General features: G+C 35.3%; 4 protein-coding genes and 2 long non-coding RNA genes across 9 annotated transcripts; 5 read left to right on the plus strand and 1 right to left on the minus strand.

Moving 5' to 3' along the window:
* Nucleotides 1–632: 632 nt before the first annotated feature.
* On the plus strand, nucleotides 633–1,960 carry LOC110888839 (probable serine/threonine-protein kinase PBL20). Its single transcript, XM_022136342.1, has 2 exons — nucleotides 633–794; nucleotides 1,547–1,960. The coding sequence occupies exons 1-2, from the start codon at nucleotides 633–635 to the stop codon at nucleotides 1,958–1,960; spliced, it is 576 nt and encodes a 191-aa protein (XP_021992034.1).
* Nucleotides 1,961–2,011: 51 nt separating this feature from the next.
* LOC118484183 (probable serine/threonine-protein kinase PBL28) lies at nucleotides 2,012–3,502 on the plus strand. The gene is made up of 3 exons (XM_035980167.1): nucleotides 2,012–2,536; nucleotides 2,832–3,443; nucleotides 3,488–3,502. The coding sequence occupies exons 1-3, from the start codon at nucleotides 2,012–2,014 to the stop codon at nucleotides 3,500–3,502; spliced, it is 1,152 nt and encodes a 383-aa protein (XP_035836060.1).
* Nucleotides 3,503–3,991: 489 nt separating this feature from the next.
* On the plus strand, nucleotides 3,992–5,457 carry LOC118484184 (putative F-box protein PP2-B12). Its single transcript, XM_035980168.1, has 4 exons — nucleotides 3,992–4,084; nucleotides 4,177–4,283; nucleotides 4,439–4,811; nucleotides 5,287–5,457. The coding sequence occupies exons 1-4, from the start codon at nucleotides 3,992–3,994 to the stop codon at nucleotides 5,455–5,457; spliced, it is 744 nt and encodes a 247-aa protein (XP_035836061.1).
* A 72-nt stretch (nucleotides 5,458–5,529) lies between these two features.
* On the plus strand, nucleotides 5,530–6,197 carry LOC110887365 (F-box protein At2g02240-like). Its single transcript, XM_022135051.2, has 2 exons — nucleotides 5,530–5,616; nucleotides 5,710–6,197. The coding sequence occupies exons 1-2, from the start codon at nucleotides 5,540–5,542 to the stop codon at nucleotides 6,167–6,169; spliced, it is 537 nt and encodes a 178-aa protein (XP_021990743.1). The 5' UTR covers nucleotides 5,530–5,539; the 3' UTR covers nucleotides 6,170–6,197.
* Nucleotides 6,198–8,277: 2,080 nt separating this feature from the next.
* LOC110891171 lies at nucleotides 8,278–13,447 on the plus strand. Of its 4 annotated transcripts, XR_002565068.2 has the most exons (11): nucleotides 8,278–8,937; nucleotides 9,121–9,235; nucleotides 9,363–9,457; nucleotides 9,683–9,747; nucleotides 10,003–10,086; nucleotides 10,179–10,286; nucleotides 10,366–10,467; nucleotides 10,576–10,638; nucleotides 10,781–10,867; nucleotides 10,946–11,047; nucleotides 13,174–13,447. It is a non-coding gene; the product is annotated as an uncharacterized LOC110891171 (long non-coding RNA). The 4 variants fall into 4 exon arrangements; XR_002565067.2 differs by lacking the exon at nucleotides 13,174–13,447 and having other exon boundaries at nucleotides 10,946–11,530; XR_004872963.1 differs by lacking the exon at nucleotides 13,174–13,447 and having other exon boundaries at nucleotides 8,282–8,937; nucleotides 10,163–10,286; nucleotides 10,946–11,530.
* A 2,103-nt stretch (nucleotides 13,448–15,550) lies between these two features.
* On the minus strand, nucleotides 15,551–19,592 carry LOC110887366. Its single transcript, XR_002563256.1, has 3 exons — nucleotides 19,470–19,592; nucleotides 16,209–16,296; nucleotides 15,551–15,737 (listed from the first exon to the last, which is right to left on the minus strand). It is a non-coding gene; the product is annotated as an uncharacterized LOC110887366 (long non-coding RNA).
* Nucleotides 19,593–21,012: the final 1,420 nt, after the last annotated feature.

The following is a 21,012-nucleotide window of genomic DNA, read 5'->3' on the forward strand; positions in this document are numbered from 1 at the left end:
GGTTGCGTCCCTGTGTTCTTGTTTCCTGCCGTCGATCAGTGAAGGGATACGTCCCTTGGATGTGTCGATCCAAAAACATGTAGGTTACTAACTTTCTTTTTGTCGCATCTAGTCGCCGCACTTCTATCACTAATCTAACTTTAATAAACTAACTATTTACTAATTACATAATAAACCTTAATACTTATAGGATGTGAAGAGATTATGTTTTCAGAAATCAAGATTAAGAAAGGGAAAAGTGAATATGGTGCTGTTAGGCATCCAACTTATATGCAAAACCAATCAAAATTACGTCATTTTGATTAAATTCAAATAAAATGATTTTTAATCTCTATACTTTTTACAATTGTTTCCCTTGATATGCATCTTTGTTACTTAAATTAGAATGAACCTTTAATTTAGGTTTTTTTTTTTCAAAATATGACAACCAAGGCAGCATGAATCAACATATAGAAATCCAAATAATGAAACAATACACATCTCCAATACATTCTTAATTCTTTTTCTTTAAATCTTTTGTGTTCATCATGTATAACAAAATAAAATTTTGTTTCTGGCATTAGAAGTTCAGAAGCATAACACCTTACCAGAGGAGTCAGTTTTAGGGAGTACTAGCAGAAAGTATATTAAATATGTACACAATTTATGAAATTGAAAAATCAACCAAAAGGAGCATGAAAGCGTCATCTACTTCGGCAACATTGGGGGTTGCATTGAATGCATGTCTATCAGAAAGTATGCCCATTACAGGGATTGCTAAGAGAAGATACTCTAAAAGAAATGGATTGAATAGGGTATCACGATGGTACAAAAACGATAAGATATTTGGTGTAGGTTTGGATTGCAGTGTGGGAAACTATAAAGAGATGAAAAGTGATTTATATTGCATTTAATCAAATGGATGTGGTTTTGATAGGTTTTGCTTCTAAGTAACAACACTATATTCACTTTCCTCTATTTTTATTATTCCCATTTATGTTAGATATTTTAGTGTAATCGGGATTGACGTGGTGATCAAAGCGAATAATAATACACATCAAGCAAGTTAGGAGGTGTGGGAGTGCACGCTTGTTTGAGTTATCATAATTCGAAGTGTACGGACGGAGCCCGTACTCTACGGGGGCAACGTCCCTGGGCGCAGGTCCAAGGGGCGGCAGCCCCTGGCAGGGTCCAAGGGGTAGAGCCCCTAGCTGGGGTCGAGCTGCCATTTGGCAGTTAATCATCCCCAACCCCCAAAATTCGTAGACAGTTTTTTTATCACAATTTCCTGGTTCAAACGAATTCCATACACACATACAATTGTTCAACTTTCTCGAAAATCAGAGTTGTATTGATTAAATTATTCGGGTGAACCACCGAAATAATTTGATCTGAGAGTGATTACACGCCTCTCTGATTATCCGGTTTTCTGAAAATTCCCCAAGAATTTACAATTTACACTTTATATTTTATTTGTTTCTAAATTTGGTCCTTTGCTCCTAGCATTTATAGGATATAAACTCTACCTTTCATTTGACACTTGAAGATTTTGGACATAATATTGCAGGGCAAAAATTTAGACCACTTGAGGATTGGATTTGATGCTATAAAGTCAGCGACAGAGAATTTTGCTGAAAAATATATCATTGGGAAAGGCGGGTATGGTAGGGTGTACAAAGCAGAACTTGAACATTTTGATATCTATGCAACAAAAGGCAATAGGGAATCAGAAATGCCTAGGAGACGCAGCACTGTAGCTATAAAATATATTATCGATAGAGAAGACGCGCAAGGAGAACAAGGATTCATTGCAGAAATTGAAACACTTAGTAGTTGTAAGCATGCAAACATAGTCTCACTTCTTGGTTTCTGTCATGAACATCCTCATATGATCCTAATCTATGAGTTTGTTTCTAATGGAAGCCTTGATGATTATTTGGGAACAAAAGGAAAGATGACTAATCTTACTTGGGTGCAATGAATAAAAATATGCATTGATATTGCACGTGGATTGGATTACATCCACACCACCATGGATAACAAACAAAAGATAATCCACCGTGACATTAAAAGTGCCAATATCCTGTTAAGCGAGAACTGGGAAGCGAAGATTGCTGACTTCGGACTCTCAAGATTCCACCCTATAAATCATACTAAGAGCACTATCATAACAAACAATGTTGTAGGCACAAGAGTGTATTGGGATCCAGAATATGAGAGAACGGGTAATTTGAAAAAGGAGTCGGATGTTTACTCTTTTGGGGTGGTTTTGTTTGAGGTCCTAACCGGGAAACTGGCTTATGATTCAGTATACACCAACGAAAATGAAAAGGGTCTTGCACCCATTGTGCAACAACATGTTAAGAAGGGAACAATAACGGAAATGATAGATCCTAATTTAAAGGAAGAGAATACTTTTACACTAAGTAAAGGGCCAAATCAAGATTCTTTGAATACCTTTTTATTAATCGGGCACAGATGTTTGGCTGAAAAGCAAGCCGAGCGTCCTACAATGAAAGTCGTCATCAAGGAACTTGTGAAAGCATTAAAGTTTCAGGTAACTCAGGACTCTTATGCAATGTCATCTTGAAATGTACATTAATACCTTTAACTCACAATTTACTAAGACCGTGAATATTAACATCTACAAAAGCCAGAATTTTTTTGTCTTATTATCAATTTGTCGTCTATAAGTTGTCTAAAATTCATAGAAATATATACACTCTCTATTATTTACCAATGCATTCATTTTAGTTTGATTCTTTAAGTGTCAAACGAATTTAATGAAATTATAGATAAGAATTCCATTTGCTTTTAAATAGTCCCCAGATTGATTATCTAGTGATTAACAGGAAACCTACAAGGACAACCGCCGAATATCACTTGAAGAGATACTAAACGCCACACAAGGCTTCAGTGATAAAAATATAATAGGGAAAGGAGGATTCGGAAAGGTTTATGGAGGAGAAATTATACGCGCTAATGGACCTACCCCCATTGCTGTAAAGCGGCTTGATAGACAGTTCGGGCAAGGAGAAAGAGAATTTCTGATTGAAGTTGAAGTTCTTTTTGAGTATAAGCATGAGAATATCATTGGGCTTGTAGGCTACTGTGACGAAAATGGCGAGAAAATCTTAGTTTATGAGTATGCCTCTAATGGAAGTCTGGATAGGCATTTGGGAGATGCTAGCATAACATGGACGAAACGACTTAAGATCGGTATCGATATTGCAACTGGGTTGGATTTCCTTCATGGAGGTGGTTATCCTGTGATACATAGGGATGTAAAATCTGCCAACATTCTACTAAATGATGATTGGAAAGCCAAAATTACAGATTTCGGGTTGTCAATGATAACTCCATTAAATAACGAAATTGACTTTGTGATTGATAATGTTGCCGGCACACCTGGGTATTGCGACCCGCTGTACATTGAAAGGGGTTTCTTAACAAGGGAATCCGATGTATATGCACTTGGCGTGGTATTATTTGAGATGATGTGTGGAAGATTGGCCTACAATGAGGATGAACAAAACGCTCTTGTCATTTTGGTTAAACAATGTTATAAAGAAAGGAAACTTGACGAGTTGGTGTTTGAGGGTATAAATGATAAAATCGTGCCAAAGTCATTGACTACTTTCCAAACGATCGCGTATCAGTGCTTAAGTGATGAAAGAGAGAAGAGGCCAACAGCAAGTGAGGTGGTCTTACAACTAAAGAAAGCATTGGAATTCCAAGTAAGTAATTTTCATTTTCACACGTCACTATTTTTCCTCATAAAAGAACTAGAATATTCACTAAGGAAATAGTGAATCAAGAAATTTATACACAAATTAAGAAAAAAATATTATCAATCGACTTATTGACTGTTTTCTTACGGATAGTTGAATATTTTATTTTTTCATAATGGAAAATTCCTCGATCACATACCAAAATGAAAATGAATTTATTATAGGAGGACATTGAAATATGGGAGGCCAGACTACCTCGAAACTACAAAGAAATAATCGATATGTCAAAAACCCCGGAGTTCTACTATAACGTAAGCAAAAAAGATCTCTACGTCATGTTCTCCAAAGGAATCCTTCTTCAAGATGCTAAAGTGGTAATTTAACAGCTCATTCTTATGACTTGGTCAAACAAAAAACCATACACACACTAATAAACAACGAAAATTGCATTTCATTTGTGCAACAGTGCTTGTATATAGGCAGTAATGGAGAAAGAAGTGAAATGATATCAGCGACAACGTTTTCATATGAAAACAACAGATCACATAAGCGGAGATCTATTCAAAAATCAAGGTATGTGTATTTGACTGTGCGGACACGTGTGTCATTTTAAGAGGAAGCAGACTTGCAAAGCTAAACTTGATTTATAAAATAAAAACAAAATGCTTTGAAGTGTTTATATGGAAACAGTTGGTGTGAATAACTTTGACAAACTCTTACATGTACAGATTTCAAAGAGTGTTGAGGATTACAGATATTACAAATCTAAAGACTCATATCAAGATTAAAACCCAGTTCTTATCTCCAAATGTGATTTATGGGGCTTACCTTATTTTCAAATTTTGTGAGCCAAGAAAAATTTCAAATAAACCAGTGTATGTAAACCTCAAGTACAAACTCGGAAGTGAAACCTTGCATGCATATTTTGCAACATGGGGAGATGACGACTGGTTGATGATAGAATTGAGTAGGTTTTCGCCTTACACTAAAGATGTCGATTTTGAGGTTCTACTTGAGAGCATGTCACGACCCTATTGTGGGAGTGGTGGAATCTACGTTGAAGGCATCCATTTTCGAGCCATCACTAATACAACTTTGAAGGTACTATTTGTTTCGCCTAACTTCTTGATCTTTTTTATTTAACATTATAGATTAATTCAACTACAATTGTACAAAGATGATACATTTTATGAACTAAGATAATGTAGTCTTTGTGATTATGAGCATCAAGTTAGGAATTCGCCTTCTTTATTGTTCACTAAATTTACAGTAATAACACTGCAGCCCTCCACAATACGTCCTTTCACCAGATCAACCCCTACACATAACTTTATTAACATGTTTTCCCTATAAGACAACTAAACAAAAGCGTACCACACAAACGGGGTGCAACTTAAATTAATATATTTTTTTTTATCAAAAAAAGCAAACATATACTCATATACAACTTCCCTTTTTTGTTTGTTTTACGTTTATATGATTATATCACGTAACATGGATAAAAGCATAAGTGGGTTACATTTTCATGTTTTATGGTACTAGTTTAAGACAAGATCTAACATTTAATTTTACACAGATGAGGCCTGAAGTACATGAGAAAGTAACTGGAGTAAAAGGAATCTTGAAATCGGACTCAGATCCTGCGCTACAGGTGTCTGTTGATTACGATGGAACAACCCAACCAGAATGTGATGAAAAGGTTATATATTTTGAACTAATTGTATACACGCGTACAGGAAAACTATAATATTGTGCGGTACTGATGCACTTGTTACCTCTTTTGATGAACATTAATCTCACTAACCAAAGTGAAGGAAAAGAGATGCCACATGCTTCCAGCAAAGATGGTTTTATACGAGTCTTCTAACGCGAAGTGTTTCAAATGGAAATCTCTTGTTGAATCCAGGTTTGAATTTTGAGCCAACTTATGCACTTTCTTATATATAACAGCTGTTTCAAATATTTTGAACTCGTTAGCTAACTTATTTTCTTGATGAAGCATAAGTGATGCATCCATGGGAAGAGGAAACTTTCTTCACAATACTTACGAGCGGGTTTCTCACTTTGAAGAGGTGGCTGAGTTTATATCGCGCCAAGTATTGGAGATCAAATGTGACATTGAAACCCAAAAGTTATCGTCGGATACAGATTATGCATGTCATCTCGTATTCAAGCTATCACAAAAATGTCATGGGTTGCAATGTCCGGTGAAAGTGCAGGATCTACTCCATAGGAAAAACAAAGAGTTTCAATATATTTATTTTAGATCTCCAAGATTTGTATATTTACAAGGGAATGGAAGGGTTCCGAAGTACAGAGCAGACGGATTAATGGAAGTTATTGTGTGGGAATTCAACTCAGGCAACAATGATCATGTTCCCATGAGTTTGAAATTGAGATGTTACGAAGGAAATATGTCCGGTCTTATTGTATATGGCATCGAATTTCGACCCACATGAGGTTTATACAAAAAACAAACTTTGACCATTTTATGTTCTTATTATTCAAAGTCTTGTGAATTTTGAATGTTTGGTATTTCTGATAACCAAATATCCAACAATCAGCCTTCTATACAAATTACATTGTTTCGGGCTGCCCTAAACTCACTGTAAGATCGAGTTAAACAGACACAAATGCAAATCAATCATTGAACATACGCCAGATAAGTTGATTCACCAAACCCTTATAAAGATAACTAAATAAATTCATCTTAAAAAAAGAAACATACTTGAGGCAAGATAAATTAAATTAAAAAGGGTTCCATTGACGGGATTCGAACCCGGGTCTCCTGGGTGAAAGCCAGATATCCTAACCGCAAGACGACAATGGATTTGTTGAAATGTAACAAATTGTCTAACCTTTCTCATTTTACTTATCTCTCAAGTTAGACTTTATCGTGCTATATTATGAAATGAGTAAATTACAAGTTTTGTCCTTTATGTTTGTCCCAAATTCCTTTACCTTTGAAATTAATGACTTTTGTACTTAATGCTTAAAAATGTTGCACGTTATGTCCTTTAGGGCGAACCAATTATAATTTTCAGTTAAGTTATGTCATGTGCACTGCACATGAGAGTAGAACGGTAATTTCACCTCCCCACTTGTCTTCAACACCGATCATACACATGATAACCTTCAGATCTTGATTTCACTGAACACTACACTTCCCCTTTTCTCCAAATTTCCGCCATCTTCCTCACCATTAACAACAATCCTCTTCACAACCACCGTCTCCCAACAACACCACCCTCTTCCTCACCATTAACAACCATATCCATCATTTGCCCCAATTCTTAGGGTTTCAACTACAGTCGAAGTCTCAAATTAATCTAGTCCCCAATCTAGATCTGTTTGTCATGTCGGTTGGGACTGGGGTCTCGATTGCAACCGATTCGGCCATTAATCCAGGTACTAATCATCAAAATCCCTCCAATTTACATGGTGTTCCTGTGCCTCTTGCTTCACATGGTGCTTCTTTGGAAGGGAACAAACCTGATGTTATCTTGATGGGTACCAGTTCAGAGCTGGAAATTGCGGCTAAAGTTGCTGATGAACTTTTTGAAGTTGTGGGAACTGTTTGAAGCTGTGGTTGCTGCGACTAAAGAAGTTTGTTAGGTTAGTTTGAAGCCGACATCAAGTTCTCACTACTAGAAAAGGGGACAATTTGCTACAAAAATTTCCTACACAATTTTTTTCGTCACAGATTACAACACCTTTATGACGAATTTCCTACAAAAAAAAATTTCATGATTTTGTTACAAATTTTTGATGCATCCATGACGAAAAACAAGAAAACCCTAATTAATTGACAGTTGCGTCACAAATCTGTCAGAAATAACCTACAAAAGGTTAATTATTATTCTTTACCGAATAAATATTTATATAAGCCAAATAAATAAGGGAAAATAATATCGTTTCCTACAAATTTGTGACGAAAAATAAAGAAACCCTAATTAATTGACAGTGATGTTAGTTTTCTGTATCTTGATTCAAGATCTGAAGGTTATCATGTGTATGATCGGTGTTGAAGACAAGTGGTGAGGTGAAATAACCGTTCTACCCTCATGTGCTGCACATGACATAACTTAACTGAAAATTATAACTGTGTCTGACCTAAAGGACATAACGTGCAACATTTTCAAACATAAGTACAAAAGTCATCAATTTTAAAGGTAAATGATAGCGTCTAAAATTTGGAACAAACATAAAGGACAAAACTTGTAATTTACTCAAATAAAATAGAGTTGATATGATAATTTTATTTTTCAGACATCTAAATATTATTATTCCAAAATTGCTAATTTCATAATTAGATAATGAGTTGATTTAAATATTATTATTCCAAAATTGCTAATTTAAATACTATTATATTTTGAAGGAACTTTAGGTCGAGGAAAATTCGAAAAGAAAGAAAACACCTAACTTCATAATTAATAATTATATATATACATTAAACCCATTAAGTCTAACTGCTTTCTAAATCGATATCCACCGTCAGATCATGCTAAGATGAAATCTCAGCCGTTTAAACTCCCAAAAATAACCGCTATGATAGCGGTTCAGGGCGGTTCTCGGTGGTTTTTTTTGCTAGCATTTTTTTCTGCCCACATTCCCACGTCCATCCACAAAACTAGGGCAGATGATTATCAACTGAACAATTTTCTCTTCCAAAAATAACTGTAAATTGGGTAGTTTACGGCAGTTGCTAAAATTGTTCCTAATTTCCAGGCTTTTAGCTAAAAAATAGCATCCACTCTCTCCTAATTTGCGGTGGTTTACGGTGGTTTCCTGATCGTGGAGACTTTCTCCGTCTTTCTCTGCTACTGCAACCGTATACTATCTCCTTTATATTCCACAAAAATTTCAGTATTTCTATTTCTATTGAAACGCATCTTCTCCACCATTACTCCCTCCTTCGTGACGGCATGACAGTGATTCCAGAGAGAACATAAATGATGACACAGACATTGATCGTCCAACTAATAGTCGTTCTGAATAGTACAAACGACCTAATCCTTCTTCTTCGCGGCCACCTTCAAAGTGATAACAAGCGTCGTGGTACAAGCCCTAGCCCTCCTCTACCTCCGTATCTTGACCGTCATGGTGGACACTCTTCATCTCCTCAAAAATCATCTCCATTTACTCCGTTTAAGCGGTTCTGCACAGACAATCGCGGCTACAATGGTCGTGGCAGGCCTTGCTAAGGTTTCGGATCTGGTGATAAAAGGTTTGATAACGATTTTAACCATTTTGTTCTAGTATTACATTATCTATTGGTAGAAATTAGTAAAATTGTAGTTGCTATATCCAGTTGCCTCGAAATGTGACCAATCTTGCTTGGAAAACTGATATTTTCTTCTTTATATATTTGATTATTTTCATAACAATGATCGTTTATGTGGTTGTTCAGTTCTATTCAACTCAAATTATCTGAATTCTGTAATATGCCTTACAAAATTCGTACTCAATGGAGCTTAATATTGAAGAGGGTTACCGCGGTGAAAACGGAGATTTATCAACATGAGGTAGATTCTTCTCTAATTTTATCATTTATTACTTTAATCAGTCAACTTGAATAGTTGATTAGATAATTAGTTGGTTGTTTAACAAATTCAATACTGTATTGCTATAATTTAATGATTTCATTTGCAGAAACATGGATGTATTTATAATGGAAAGAATTGATGGAGAACAAAGATTATAGAAGAACTGAAATGAAGATGACGATTTTGAATTCAAAGCTTGAAGTATGTCTTTTGCTCAGTTTCTCTATCTTTATCAATCCTCGACCATCCATTTCAATTTGATTGTATATCAAGATAATAAATGACTTTTGAATTTTATGTGTACCAAATGTGTTTGATGAAATGCCTTGAGATTTATTATGACCAATAGTTTTAAGTTACATTAGTTGCTCATTTTTTTTTCTGTTTTGTCTTAAAAGCTCCTGACCAGCAATTTTTGAATTTCAGTTGGAGAAAAGTGTCACGCTTTCAAACGTCTCATTCAGGGGCGGTTTAGCATGGGAGTCATTCAGGTGCACTGTATCTTTCGTATTTGCCTTTGATGCAAGTTTTAGGCAGTGAGTTGTTTAATTTTAATGATACGTTCTCTTATGACATGAATTTGGGTTGTTTTAGTATCTATTGTTGAGAAATGTGAATTTTAGTTTAATCTCTGGTGAGTGAAGAGAAAGTATCATGTATGTGAGATGAGTTTGATTATTTGAATGATGATCTGGCGTATTGCTTTATATTGTTTTTGAGTTAATGTGGTGTCTTTATTATTACAGATTCATAAGAGTAAAAAGGAAAAGGAGGTCTATGCTGAAATGATATACAAGAGTAGATATTTCAAGGTTCTTATCAGTGATCATGTAATTATTCGTTATTATTGTTAGAAAAATTTTTTGATTGTTATAATTAAGATATTTGCATTACTGAATAACATAGATTTTTGTCTTTTAAGTGTTGATATATTAGTAGGCATGGAAGCTAGGCACAAGGAAGAAAATGATCACTAACTGATCAAAAAATTGGATGAACAGTTCATAGAAAAGAAGTAGAACCTGATCAGGTAAGAATTATAACTCTAAATTAGATGTTGATTTTTTGCAATTATATTTATTAACTAAAATTTAATCAATTAATTGTAGGAAAAAGTTGATGCTTGTGATATGTGTGCTCGCCCATCAAATAGACTAGAAACACATGAAGAACTTGCATAAGACGACAAAGAGCGATTAGAACATTTGGAGGTATTTAATTTGACATCTAGATTAAAAATATGCCCAACATCACTGTTCAGATAAAAGCAAATGTTGTTAGACCATTTGCTAAATTATCAAGATTTGTGTCATTTTCAGGCAAAGACGTTAATGGCATTTCTGCAACTAACTTGGGTAGATTCATCTTGGTTAGAAAGAATGGTACGTTGTTTTCTTTCTTGCCTTACAACCGGGAATGTGATGGTGTATCTTAAATCTATTTTACCCATATTTATTTTTTATTTTTGATAGGTATGAGAATTGAAAAATTAAAAAAGATAGTGATTAACAAGTTTATTGACAGGTATGTGATATCATCCACTGGGCAGCCATGGGAACTATCTTCATTAGTTTCTCTTGACACAACTGAAAGAATGTCACCATCTTATAGGTATGTTATCAACAATTTATAAAAAAGTGTTAAAAATAAAAATAGACATGACTAAACACACGTATTTGATTGTTGCAGGACATATGAAAGAGAAACTCATTGATGCGGTTCATATTGGTGACATGAAAATCCTCAAGATCTTGCTTAATCTCAGGAATGACCCGCTGCGACTTGTGTAAGGTTAGAAATAATCATTCCTCTAGATTGTTATTCTCTTTAATGATCATGCATACCATATCTAAAGCATTTGCAGTTCCACAACTTTTTAGTATGTTCAGTTATGATACAAATATGTGTTTGTTTACATGTTATGAACATGTGAAGTGTTTTGCTTAACGAGGTATTTCAGTGTAGTACATTGAAATACCAGACAAGAGACGGGTCAAATGGTTGGTAATTGCAAAAGTTATCAAAACTCTTTGTTGGGTTAATCGGTTTGTTCGCGGGTCACAGGTTAGCAGGTTAGCAGTGAGTTTTAACAGGTCAGTAGACCTAGTCTTGGTCTCGGTTTGACCTGGTTCTGGGGGGATATGGACCAAGTTTTTACATTTGATGTTTATGTGTTTATTACAAATAGGATAGCAGTGGTTTTTCTATGGTACACTTTAACTCTGGCTGTATTTGTTTCAAGCAATAAAGGAGTAATAAATTCATTTTCATTCTTCTGCCTATTTACAAACAAATAGTGATGTGTATTTTGGGACCTGAACCAACATTTTTGAATACAAGATATGGAGAGTTTTGTCAAGTTATGCATCATGATACATACTGTATGCATTTGATTTGTGCCTACTGTTAAATTATGCATCATGGAATTTGTTCTTAAACTCTGTTAATGTTTGTTCTTTAATTCCATTAGTGCTTATATTTTGACTTATAAATTGTGGAATGGTAGTTTCTTGGGTTTTTTTTTTCTGTTTTGAATTATAATATGCATTTAGTTAATTGCACGTTTGATCACATGGCTGGTACATTCTTTCATAAATTGTTAACGTACTTATCCTTATCTTCTGAAGAAGACAACGATGATGATCTTAATGTGGATGTCGAAGGACAGTGTATTCGCAAACGTCCTAAGTTTATTTAACGCGATCATATTCAAGAATGAGTTTTAGTGTTTTGAAAAGAAAAAAAGAAAAAGTTAGATGGTTGCAACCTTTTCAAAAATGGATATGGAAAAGAAGAAAAGGAGAAGCGTTCCCGAACACCCTCAATATACATTATCTTTGTTTGTTACGTTGTTGGTGTAAGCCGTCCAACGGACGGGTATTAAACTAGTTAGATAATGAGTTGATTAAACATGAAAACGGCTAATTAGTGAACAGCCGGCTAATTAGTGAACAGCCAACTTGTCTTATTTGGCACGTTTTAAATAGTCACAACTTTTGCTTTTTTTTTTTCTCGTATTTGCAATCGCTTTTGACGGTCGCAATTTTTTTTATATAGTTCTGGAATAGGGATGAGCAAATCCCCGTCCCGATTCCGAGAATCCCGATTCCGAATTTCGCCAAAACCGGGTACCAATACTGATACCGAAATATGTTGGAACGGTATGGTATCGGTACGATAGCTGTATTTGAAGGTAAAATTCGGTATTTTACTAGTATTGTACCGTACCGAACCGGTAGCGATCCCGAAAATACCGATACCGAAAATGCCAAAAAGCGAATACCGTTTCCGGTAACGAAAAAATTCGGTACGGTATTTTCGGGATCGAGATCGGGACGAGATCGGTATTTAATACCAAATGCTCTGGAAACAGTCTCTCTAACCCCAAGAGATAGAGGTAAGGTTTGTCTACATCTCAACCTTCCCTGACCTTACCACTAGCTCTGCTATTGGTGGGATATAGTAAGTACGATTGTTGTTATCGTATTTCCTTCCGATTTAGACAGTCGCAACCTTTTCTTTTTTTATATATTTCTCGTATTTGCGACCGTATTAAATGGTCCAAACTATTGCTTTTTTATTTCACGTATTTGCGACCGCTTTAGACGGTGGCAACTTTCGGTTTTTTTTCTTGTATTGTGACCGTTTTCCGACCATTATTCAACTGATTTGTGACTGGAAAAATGTGGTCACAAAATTTGCGATAGTTCTGCGACTGAATCTAGGTTGGCCTTTAATTTTGCGACTGTTTTGATTTTTGTCGCAATCTGGTTGCTATGTTTTGCAACCGCCTTATGTAGGTCGCAAGGTTTGATCACAATTGCTTAGTTTTCTAGTAGTGGTAATAAACATTATGTATTTTAGTTGATATTTATATTTTACTATATCAATTGGAAGTAACCTTCTTTCTCATGCAGGTGAATGGTAACGTGGAACCGAAATTTGGTGATGTGGAGGGTAAGTGAAGATTTGGGGTTGAGGATATGTCTTAAGTTCAAATCCAATCCCAACCGGGCTTTACTGTAGTGAACCTTCGGGCGGCGGGTTTTCCTTGGAAGTGGAGATGGCAGGCTTGGGTTAATAATATTAGTTTTTATAGATTTATGAATCATATTGTTTTCAACATAATAATATTAAAATTTGAATAATTAGTATTTCTTTAATTTATATATATATATTATTATTTCCCTACACATCGTACATTTTAAATAATTTTTTTACATTCGTTGTTTACCATTTAAATGATCCAACTCCATGAGTATTCACGGGGATAACCTAGTTAATGTATGGAAAATTATATCTGAAGTGATCTAGTGGTACCAAGTGTTTACTAGTACTAAGGTGGTGCTAGTTCAAGTATCATATAAAAAACTAGAAAGCAGATAAATATTTTCATTTCTTTATTCCTAGGATGATTTTGGGCGTATTTCTACTTGTTAATGGGCAATCATGGAAACTGAAAAGTTAAGGGAAAATAACAAATGAGTTAATAAATGGATTGTAATTTACTGGTACCAAGGTGTAGGAAATGTTTCTTTCCTCATGGTGTTCTAGTCTTATAGTGGACAAAATATGTAGAATAATTAGAACTAGGATTCGTGCAAGAAATCTAATCTGAAACGACCACCCTATCCCGACGACCTTCTGCCATTGGTATAGGTAACCTTTGCAGACTACAAATCGTCAGTACCATCGTCTACCATCGCTATCTCTACCACCATCTCCAATGTCTTTAGCGCTACCACCACCATCTCCACTCTCTTCCTCTCTACTACCACCGTCTACCTTCGTCTTTGTCGACTCCACCACGTCTCCTCCGCCATCATGCATTCTTCACCATGTCCACCGTCTACCACTTCCACCTACCACCACCATCTCCAGCGGGTATCACCATAGCTTACATTTTTTTTTAATCTGAAGTAATTTCTTAGTTTAGTTTTGATTTTCATCCAAATTTGTAATATTGTGTATGTGTGTATGTAATATAGGAATTTGAAGGTTTTGAGACGAAGCTATCCCAACATCATCTCGTTTTTGAAGGTTTTGAGAATTTTCCTAACGACATCTCATCTTTGAATAAGTTCGAAGGAAAAAAAAATATTTAGTTATTTTTTTGGTATTTGTTTAGTTATATGTGTATTTTTTAAAATTTTTATGAGCTTATATGTGTTTCTTTGTGTATGTAATGGAGAAATTCGAAGGTTTTGAGTCTTGTCACAACCACATCTCAACTTTGAAGTGTTTTTTTTATAATAAATTTGAAGGTATAATCTTTATCTAGTATGTATGTATGTGTGTGTATCTTTAGGTTTGTTTAAATACACACACACATATATATATATGTATATATATATATAGTATGTTGGTTTAAGTATATATATAGTCGAAATTTATCCTACACACTTCGAAATTTAAAGTGTAAAATAAATTACTAGTTATATACCAACATGCGATTTCATTATATTTACCAACATGCAAAATTGCTACAAAAAAAACCAACATACGATTTCATTAAAAATACCAACATGCGATTTCCAACATGAGATTTCATCAAAAATACCAACATGCGATTTCATCCCCCTATGCGATTTCATCCATGCGATTTCTCAGATTTATTTATTTATTTATGAACGCGCTTTTTTTATAACATGTGATTTATACTTGCGTACGTAATGTACGTTAAGGGCAATTGTACGTTACACTTTCACTATATGGGGTTAGGTTAATGTACAAATGCTCTTATCGTACAATATGTACGCTATAATCTCAGTCGTCCGATCCGTTGTGAATTCAATTTTGAACATGCGATTTGTGCTGAAAAACCAACATGCGAAATTGCTTTATATACCAACATGCGATTTCATCATATTTACCAACAAGCGAAATTGCTACAGAAAAAAACCCAACATACGATTTCCAACATGCGATTTCATCAAAAATTCCAACATGCGATTTCTTAGATTTATGAACGCGCTTTTTTTATAACATGCGATTTGTGCTCGCGTACGCAATGTACGTTAAGGGAAATTGTACGTTACACTTTCATTATATATAGAGGAAGTGTAGGATACAAATGCCCTTATCCTACATTACATGCGCGACTTCTATAGCCGTAGATGTGACACCCGGTTTTTCAGGCCGTACCATACAATTGTAACACGTGTCGTGAATAGATAAAAAGGCTGTATGTGACTGATTATGATATTTATATATGATATTTAATGTGTTGGTGAATCCATACATTGGTGTAACGCCCTAAAACGCTTTAACCTAAGATTCGCAGCGGACACTACATAACTAGAAATTTCCTTCATGATATTCTTTCTTTCATTTAAATACATTAATCTCTTTTATAATTTAATGCAAAAACTAACATACATGACTCAATTAAGTGACTACGTATACACCCACATACAATCCGTGTCTTGACTCGATCTTCAACCGCGTACGCTTCTAGATGAAACATCCAAACATGTATAGCCTGCAGTCACCACATTCAAACACATTATTAGCAACCGGTGACATAATACAAAAATCTTAGCACAAGCATAATAGCGCGTCAACATTTCATGCTTTTTCTTATACTAGCCCCTTCATCCATCCACTCGATTACTCGCATCAGATTGTGGAGTCAACCTTCACATCCTTTGTTACCATGCCTATACTTCACATTAATTCTCAAGAGAAAAACGATTAGTACATTAGCTTCCATTTACATGATCATGTCCTCAAATATACATAACTCATTTTATTCATTCAAGCATAATTTCATTATGTAAGTTCCCTTTCTTACCCAAACCAAATCGAATCTTTTTCTTAACCACTTCCAACCTATTCCATTAAAACTTAACTTACTACTTGCATCAATCCATATCTTCTTACATTGCATTCAACAATAATCACATATCATAAATACATTAACAACTAAAGAGTAAGTTCGGAGTGCACTTACCTTGCGCGTCCGTATTCTCGTTCGCTTACTTGATTGAGTTTCCATAGCCCGTTAGCCTCCAAAGCTCCCATCCATCTTGACATGATTCCTATATACTCATGTCATCACGTTCACATTCTTATTAGCATATATGCTCATACATATGAAAAACCATATCAAATTCACATCTAACATACGACCCACTTGAAGCATACTCCACATCATAAATTCATTTAAACAAGCATAAGGTATACTCGACATCATCCCTAGATAATCTTCACATGAACTGTCACACCCCCAAAATACCACATGCGGAAACCCCCGCAAGGCGTGTGACGAACTAAGATCTAAGCCACCAATCACATTGAACTCATAAATGTATTTAAATAAAACTTTCATTCATTAACATAAATTGTTACAAATGTTACATGTCATTCATTGTATACAGCGGAAGCATAATTCATTTGTTAAGTATTTCGCAAACCATGTGTACATAAACCATTAAGCTTGTATGGAGATTCTTTGTTTCTCGACCCATGACCACTCCAGCCTTCCAAACAGCAAGTTCCACAAGATATAACCCTATAGACCTGCAAGCATGCAGACAAGTGTGTCAGACGACGCTGGTGAGTTCAAAGTTTTGTTAACGCGTTTAGTTACCAGATGTGTGTTTAAAACAGTTCAACATTTTGTTTTGATGTTGTTATTACTCGATTACCGTATGTGGCGACTAGATGTGAATGCCCAACCCCAATGCCTCCATTTAGGCATTGGTCATGAGGTCAAGGTATCAAACAACCTTGAATAGATGTAAGGGGTCTTATATGAACACGATGAGAATGCCCAACCCCAATGCCTCTAACTAGGCATTGGTCATGAAGTCCAGGTAATTAGTTCACGCCCGTCCTTTCGGCCCGGTGTGAGGGTGTCAAACTTTATAGCGCTATCAACTAAATACCTCGTTGCTTCTTCAGCAACACGGTAGATGTATGGGGTCTTACATGATTTATACTGTGTTCAATAACCAACATCCCAAATAAACAGTTTACCCAATATTCCCTTTAGAAACGTTTACCAGATGTCCCAAACCACCGGGACACATGCTTAGAAAAGTGCAGTGAACTCACCTTAGATTTGCTCGGTTAGATTAAATGCTCGTTAACAGTTGATCAATCAATCCTATCGTGTTAACAGAGACAGTTAGTTCCATGAATTCACGCATTTATTCACATGTAATGCTCAAACAGTAACCATGAAACATATATTGTCACGTATGTCATGCAAGTATCCTGATCATAGTTTATTCACAATACCAGTTAACATAACACACCAATTCACATTCGAATCATATGGGTTTCGTGTTGCCACATCACTGACTAACATCACAATGTATTATTTAGACTCGACCCATTCCATAACTCCCAAACCAACCGGGCCAGCCATTAAACCCGTTCGGCCCACCATAAAAATAACCCACTGTTATGTTTTATGAAAATTATGGGTTGTTTGATCATGTCCCTAGTGGATTTCATTGTACTTACCCAAGCCATGGTACCCGACCCATTAAATCAACCCAACGGATCAAACTACTGGATTTGTTTCGGACCCCCTTTCTATCATTTAATCCACAACAAAAACATTAGCAACCCAATTATTCATATTTCTAATTAGCATTAACCACATGACAAAGTTACAACTAGTCATTTATTTGGATCACAGGATCATGATGATTCCTGGAACGAATTAACAGTCCGACCACCAAATCATATGCTATCAACTAATATGGATCTTAACCATCATCATCGAGCAATTATGTATTCAATTTAAATCTGATCATAACATGCTTTCGGCCAACACTATAGACGATTAACAAGCATACCCTCGGTCAGCATTATGAACAATTAACAAGCATACCAAATCAATTAACTCAAGTAATTCGTATCAGGTCACAATAATCATAGCCACAAGTTTTATGTCAATCTCATGCTCTAGTTTACTAAATCAAGTCATAACCAATGATTAGCATAGATCTAATGATTCAATAACGCAAAAAGTTATAATTAACTAACCACAAAAACATTCGCTTCGAATCACGCGACAACAGCACATGAAGTTTGTATTCGGTATCCCTGCACTCGTAATCGTACCGGTACTAGCACACCTTAATTCACAGTTATTGTTTTTCAACTAAATTAATGCCATGATCATGTATTCTTAAATCCTATACGTACTCTCGCATGTGCATCGATCATGAGTCTACTTTCTAGCACACAATTAAATTAATAGGGAGTGCAATACAAAAGGAAGGATGTACATACCGAGGAGGTGTAGAAACACATGCTAGATTGTAGATTGAACGTGGGGGGGGGGGGCTCCACCAAATGGTTGGGCAGCCGTCAATATCAGGTGGAGAGACATGAGGGTGCTAGGGTTGCTATCTCATCCTATTCTAAGATTATAAAATTTACCCACAACCGCCTATAAGGGTTTATGTTCGAGTGATGTGGCTGGGCCTATTTAGGTTCCGTTTTGGGCTCCAAAGAACTGGGCCGAGACCCCTTGTCCACGAAACACCAACTTTCGCCGGGATTGGTCTTTTGTCGGGGTTTAGGTTGTGAGACGAAGGGCATTATTATTAAACTCTAGCTATATAATTTTAACACTTAATAGTATACAATTAAAATCCACCAACCAATTAACATAATCCCATACACATAAAACTCTAATATTTCGAACAGTACATACACATTACCAAACCTAACACATTGCCAATAGAGATTTCGGAACAGGTGATACATAAAGGAAAGAACTTGAAGTCTTGGGTTGTCACATGAACTATATCTATTCACCCATTACTTGCATACAATTTCACTTGTTGTTGTCTTTTAGACATTTCATCAAACACTTGGTGTGCGTACTACTTCCTAAGCATAATGTACAAGTGCTTTAAGCATGTTCTTCCTTATTTCATCTTATGAACTATTACATTCAAGCAAAATCTCACAATCATAATTTCCACATCAAATTTATCTATCTTAGCCTATCATACAACACCCTATACATCACAAGATCACACTATAACATCTTCAAATTCATCATGATCATCATCTTCAAACTCATGCAATGGGTTTTATTCTAAATCACCCAATTACTTAAAATTATTCATAACACAAGTTCTATTTAGTGTTTCTATCACCTCTACATGCTTAATTTCATACAAATTCATAGATTAATCATAACCCACTTCAAACAAGATCATCAAATCTGAGTTTTAAGACATACCTTATGATCCCCTTGTGAAGGTGATCGTTAATTCATGTTCGGTTGTGAATTTGGACTTCATTCCACCCTTCAATTTGAAGATTTATCAAGAACAAGGGTTTGAACCCTTGTTCTTCTTCCTGATCGTTCCACGCACACCTTGTGTGTGTGTGTGTGTGTGTGTGTGTGTTTTCCTTTAATATAATAAATCATGTTTCCCTTTTTAACGGTTTTGGTCCCTCAAATTTCGTTTCAATTAATAATGAGACTTACACTCATTATCTTGTTACTCATATACATGTCACCACTCGGTTAAATATTCCTAGTCAGCTTTAATTTTACGGTTTCGCTTTTATCCTAAACGGTATTTTACCCGATTCCTTTATATTAACCGAGTTTAAATTATCAAACCCATTTTGGGGTGTTACAATTGGTAAAAATTATATTGGCAATGATAAAATAAACGCTTATCGCGTAACGATTAAAATGCGAAACGAGCGTCGGTGACCACCCGATCAGTGTTAAAATCCTAAAAATAGTCTGTTATGATTAGAATGGTAATTTTAATCATGTTCATGAGGAAAAATAAATTAAAACGCTAAGAAACTCTATTTTTCGAGTATGAGCGCGTACCGCGTGATACTTCGCGTATTAGACAAAATACTATCAACGCAGTCTGTTAAGGCAACTGATAATTATTTCAGTAATAATTTAGTGTGATTATTTTTATAGAATATTATTTCAGTAATAATTTAGTGTGATTATTTTTATAGAATGATAAAAAAATTTAAAATGCACTAAAACGGAAAGCATCTCTCTTTTGTCCCTCCTGACCGAACCCGCAAAAAAAGATAAATAGATCTCTTTCACTTTATCTTCCTGGGAGCCGGCTTTCAGGCATGAGGGCTTGCTTTCCTCGATGTCTTGACACCCTTATTTTCTTTTCTCATTTTCGAATGACTGTCAACGCTTGGTAAAATACCCGGTATCCAGTAAAATACCTGTTTTTACACTATATTACATATATGTATATATATATATATATATATACGTGTGTGTGTGTGTATGCGTGTAGTATGTATATAGAATGAGAGGTGGCCGCTGATTGGAGCTCCCCTCTCCTCTGTCTTCCAATTGTAGGTATTGGAGAAATCACACAATGATTATACTTTTTATAAATCCTTCCATAAATCTTTCATTCTCCAAGAAACCCTTTCAAAAATCACCTCCCTTATCTCTCTCATACCAAGCTCGGCCGAACACCCTCAACAACACATCCATTTTCATTTCCAAAATTGTTCTTGAGGATTCACACTCATTTCAAGGTGTTTTCAAGTCCATTTGGTGGTTTAGAAGTGATTTCAAGGTGTTTCAAGCAACAATCAAGTCCCATACCATCAGTCTTTACTAAAAATCAATCAAGAACTTGAAGGTATAAAATTTATTTTAAAAACCTTGTTTTTGATTCTTGATGATCTTGATGATGATGGAGGTTTCTCTTGTTCTTGAGTTTAATCACAAACTTGAAACAAAAAAAAAACAAATGGGTTTTTGAATGAAATAA

The sequence above is a fragment of the Helianthus annuus genome, chromosome 11, assembly GCF_002127325.2.
Source record: "Helianthus annuus cultivar XRQ/B chromosome 11, HanXRQr2.0-SUNRISE, whole genome shotgun sequence".
Taxonomy (NCBI): domain Eukaryota; kingdom Viridiplantae; phylum Streptophyta; class Magnoliopsida; order Asterales; family Asteraceae; genus Helianthus; species Helianthus annuus.

Excerpts from the sequence above, each read along its gene's own strand:
- LOC110888839 (XM_022136342.1), top strand. The coding sequence starts at position 633 with ATGTACACAATTTATGAAATTGAAAAATCAACCAAAAGGAGCATGAAA. Across the intron at positions 795-1,546 it reads AAAGAAATGGATTGAATAGG|GGCAAAAATTTAGACCACTT; the intron begins GTATCACGATGG and ends ATAATATTGCAG.
- LOC110887365 (XM_022135051.2), top strand. The coding sequence starts at position 5,540 with ATGCTTCCAGCAAAGATGGTTTTATACGAGTCTTCTAACGCGAAGTGT. Across the intron at positions 5,617-5,709 it reads AAATCTCTTGTTGAATCCAG|CATAAGTGATGCATCCATGG; the intron begins GTTTGAATTTTG and ends TTCTTGATGAAG.
- LOC118484183 (XM_035980167.1), top strand. The coding sequence starts at position 2,012 with ATGGATAACAAACAAAAGATAATCCACCGTGACATTAAAAGTGCCAAT. Across the intron at positions 2,537-2,831 it reads TGAAAGCATTAAAGTTTCAG|GAAACCTACAAGGACAACCG; the intron begins GTAACTCAGGAC and ends AGTGATTAACAG.
- LOC118484184 (XM_035980168.1), top strand. The coding sequence starts at position 3,992 with ATGTCAAAAACCCCGGAGTTCTACTATAACGTAAGCAAAAAAGATCTC. Across the intron at positions 4,085-4,176 it reads TTCTTCAAGATGCTAAAGTG|TGCTTGTATATAGGCAGTAA; the intron begins GTAATTTAACAG and ends TTTGTGCAACAG. Across the intron at positions 4,812-5,286 it reads TCACTAATACAACTTTGAAG|ATGAGGCCTGAAGTACATGA; the intron begins GTACTATTTGTT and ends AATTTTACACAG.